General features: G+C 35.5%; 1 protein-coding gene across 1 annotated transcript in view; it reads right to left on the reverse strand.

The window, feature by feature from the left end:
• The window catches only part of LOC119586778, a 57084-nt gene that overhangs the window by 4873 nt on the left and 51160 nt on the right, over positions 1–1051 (reverse strand). The window contains exons 9-10 of the mRNA XM_037935499.1: positions 637–756; positions 216–331 (exon numbers count right to left, since the gene is read on the reverse strand). Coding sequence (XP_037791427.1) covers positions 216–331; positions 637–756 — 236 coding nt within the window. The remainder of the gene's footprint in view (positions 1–215; positions 332–636; positions 757–1051) is intronic.

Genomic DNA, 1051 nt, shown 5'->3' on the forward strand with positions numbered 1-1051 from the left:
TTTTAAAACAATATTTCACCATATCTCAATATACCTCAATATAAATATTTCACAGACACTGAAAACAAAAAAACACAATTTCAATATTAAAAACACGAACACTTAAAACAAGCTTCAGTATCAATAATTCACAGGTACTCAAAATAACCTTCCTTTTTGATACTACGGATGATAAAGGCGGGAGGTGGGAAAGGGGGGGAAGGGGAGGAACTTACTTGCTAGGGGTGACGTTCACATCTTCCAAGGACACGACGCAGACGACGATGCACTCCTGAGTAGGGACGTTTTTGATTTTGAATTCCCGCTCTGAGGCCGCGAGAGGAGGACCCAGCTGTCGAAGGGAAGGAGGGATTAACTTCGTTTATTCTACAGTATATTGGATCGTAGTATTATGGACAGATGATCATGACGATTTGGCTGGAGTGTGTTGTAACCCAAACACACGAGGAATAAATCATCAAAAATCATCAAAACACCTTCGTCTACCATCGTAAAAGGCATACTCAGTAACGTTTTCTTTGATGGAAACCGTTTCCACCGATCGTTATTTATTTTTTATTTTAATATCAAATATATTCAAAATTAAAACTGTTACCGAAATAAACCGACTTCAGCGCTGAAGAACTGAAGCCCTACCTTGAAATTCTTGTCGCCGAAGAGACGGTAAACCACCCTGAAGCCTAGGATATTGGACACTTCAGAATCCCACTGAATAATGACTGAATTGTCTTTCCTGTAGGCGTGTTGAACGATAACCTGCGGACAAAAGATGTGGATTAATGACAAAGGAAAAAAATGGCGTGGATTAATAATAAAGGAAAACAATGACGTAGATTAATGATAGAGCAAAACATGACGAGGATTAATAATAGAAAAAAAAAAAAAAATTATCGTCATTAGCGTTATTCTCGAAATACATCTAGTATTTTTTATAATTCATGTATGTATATATGTATAAAAATGTATAAAAAAATGATGTTCTAAGACAACACATTTTTTTTTAATTCCTCCTTTTTCTCTCTTTTTCTCATTAAATTCCTTTATATTTTTA

Source organism: Penaeus monodon, chromosome 22 (assembly GCF_015228065.2).
Source record: "Penaeus monodon isolate SGIC_2016 chromosome 22, NSTDA_Pmon_1, whole genome shotgun sequence".
Classification (NCBI taxonomy): Eukaryota; Metazoa; Arthropoda; class Malacostraca; order Decapoda; family Penaeidae; genus Penaeus; species Penaeus monodon.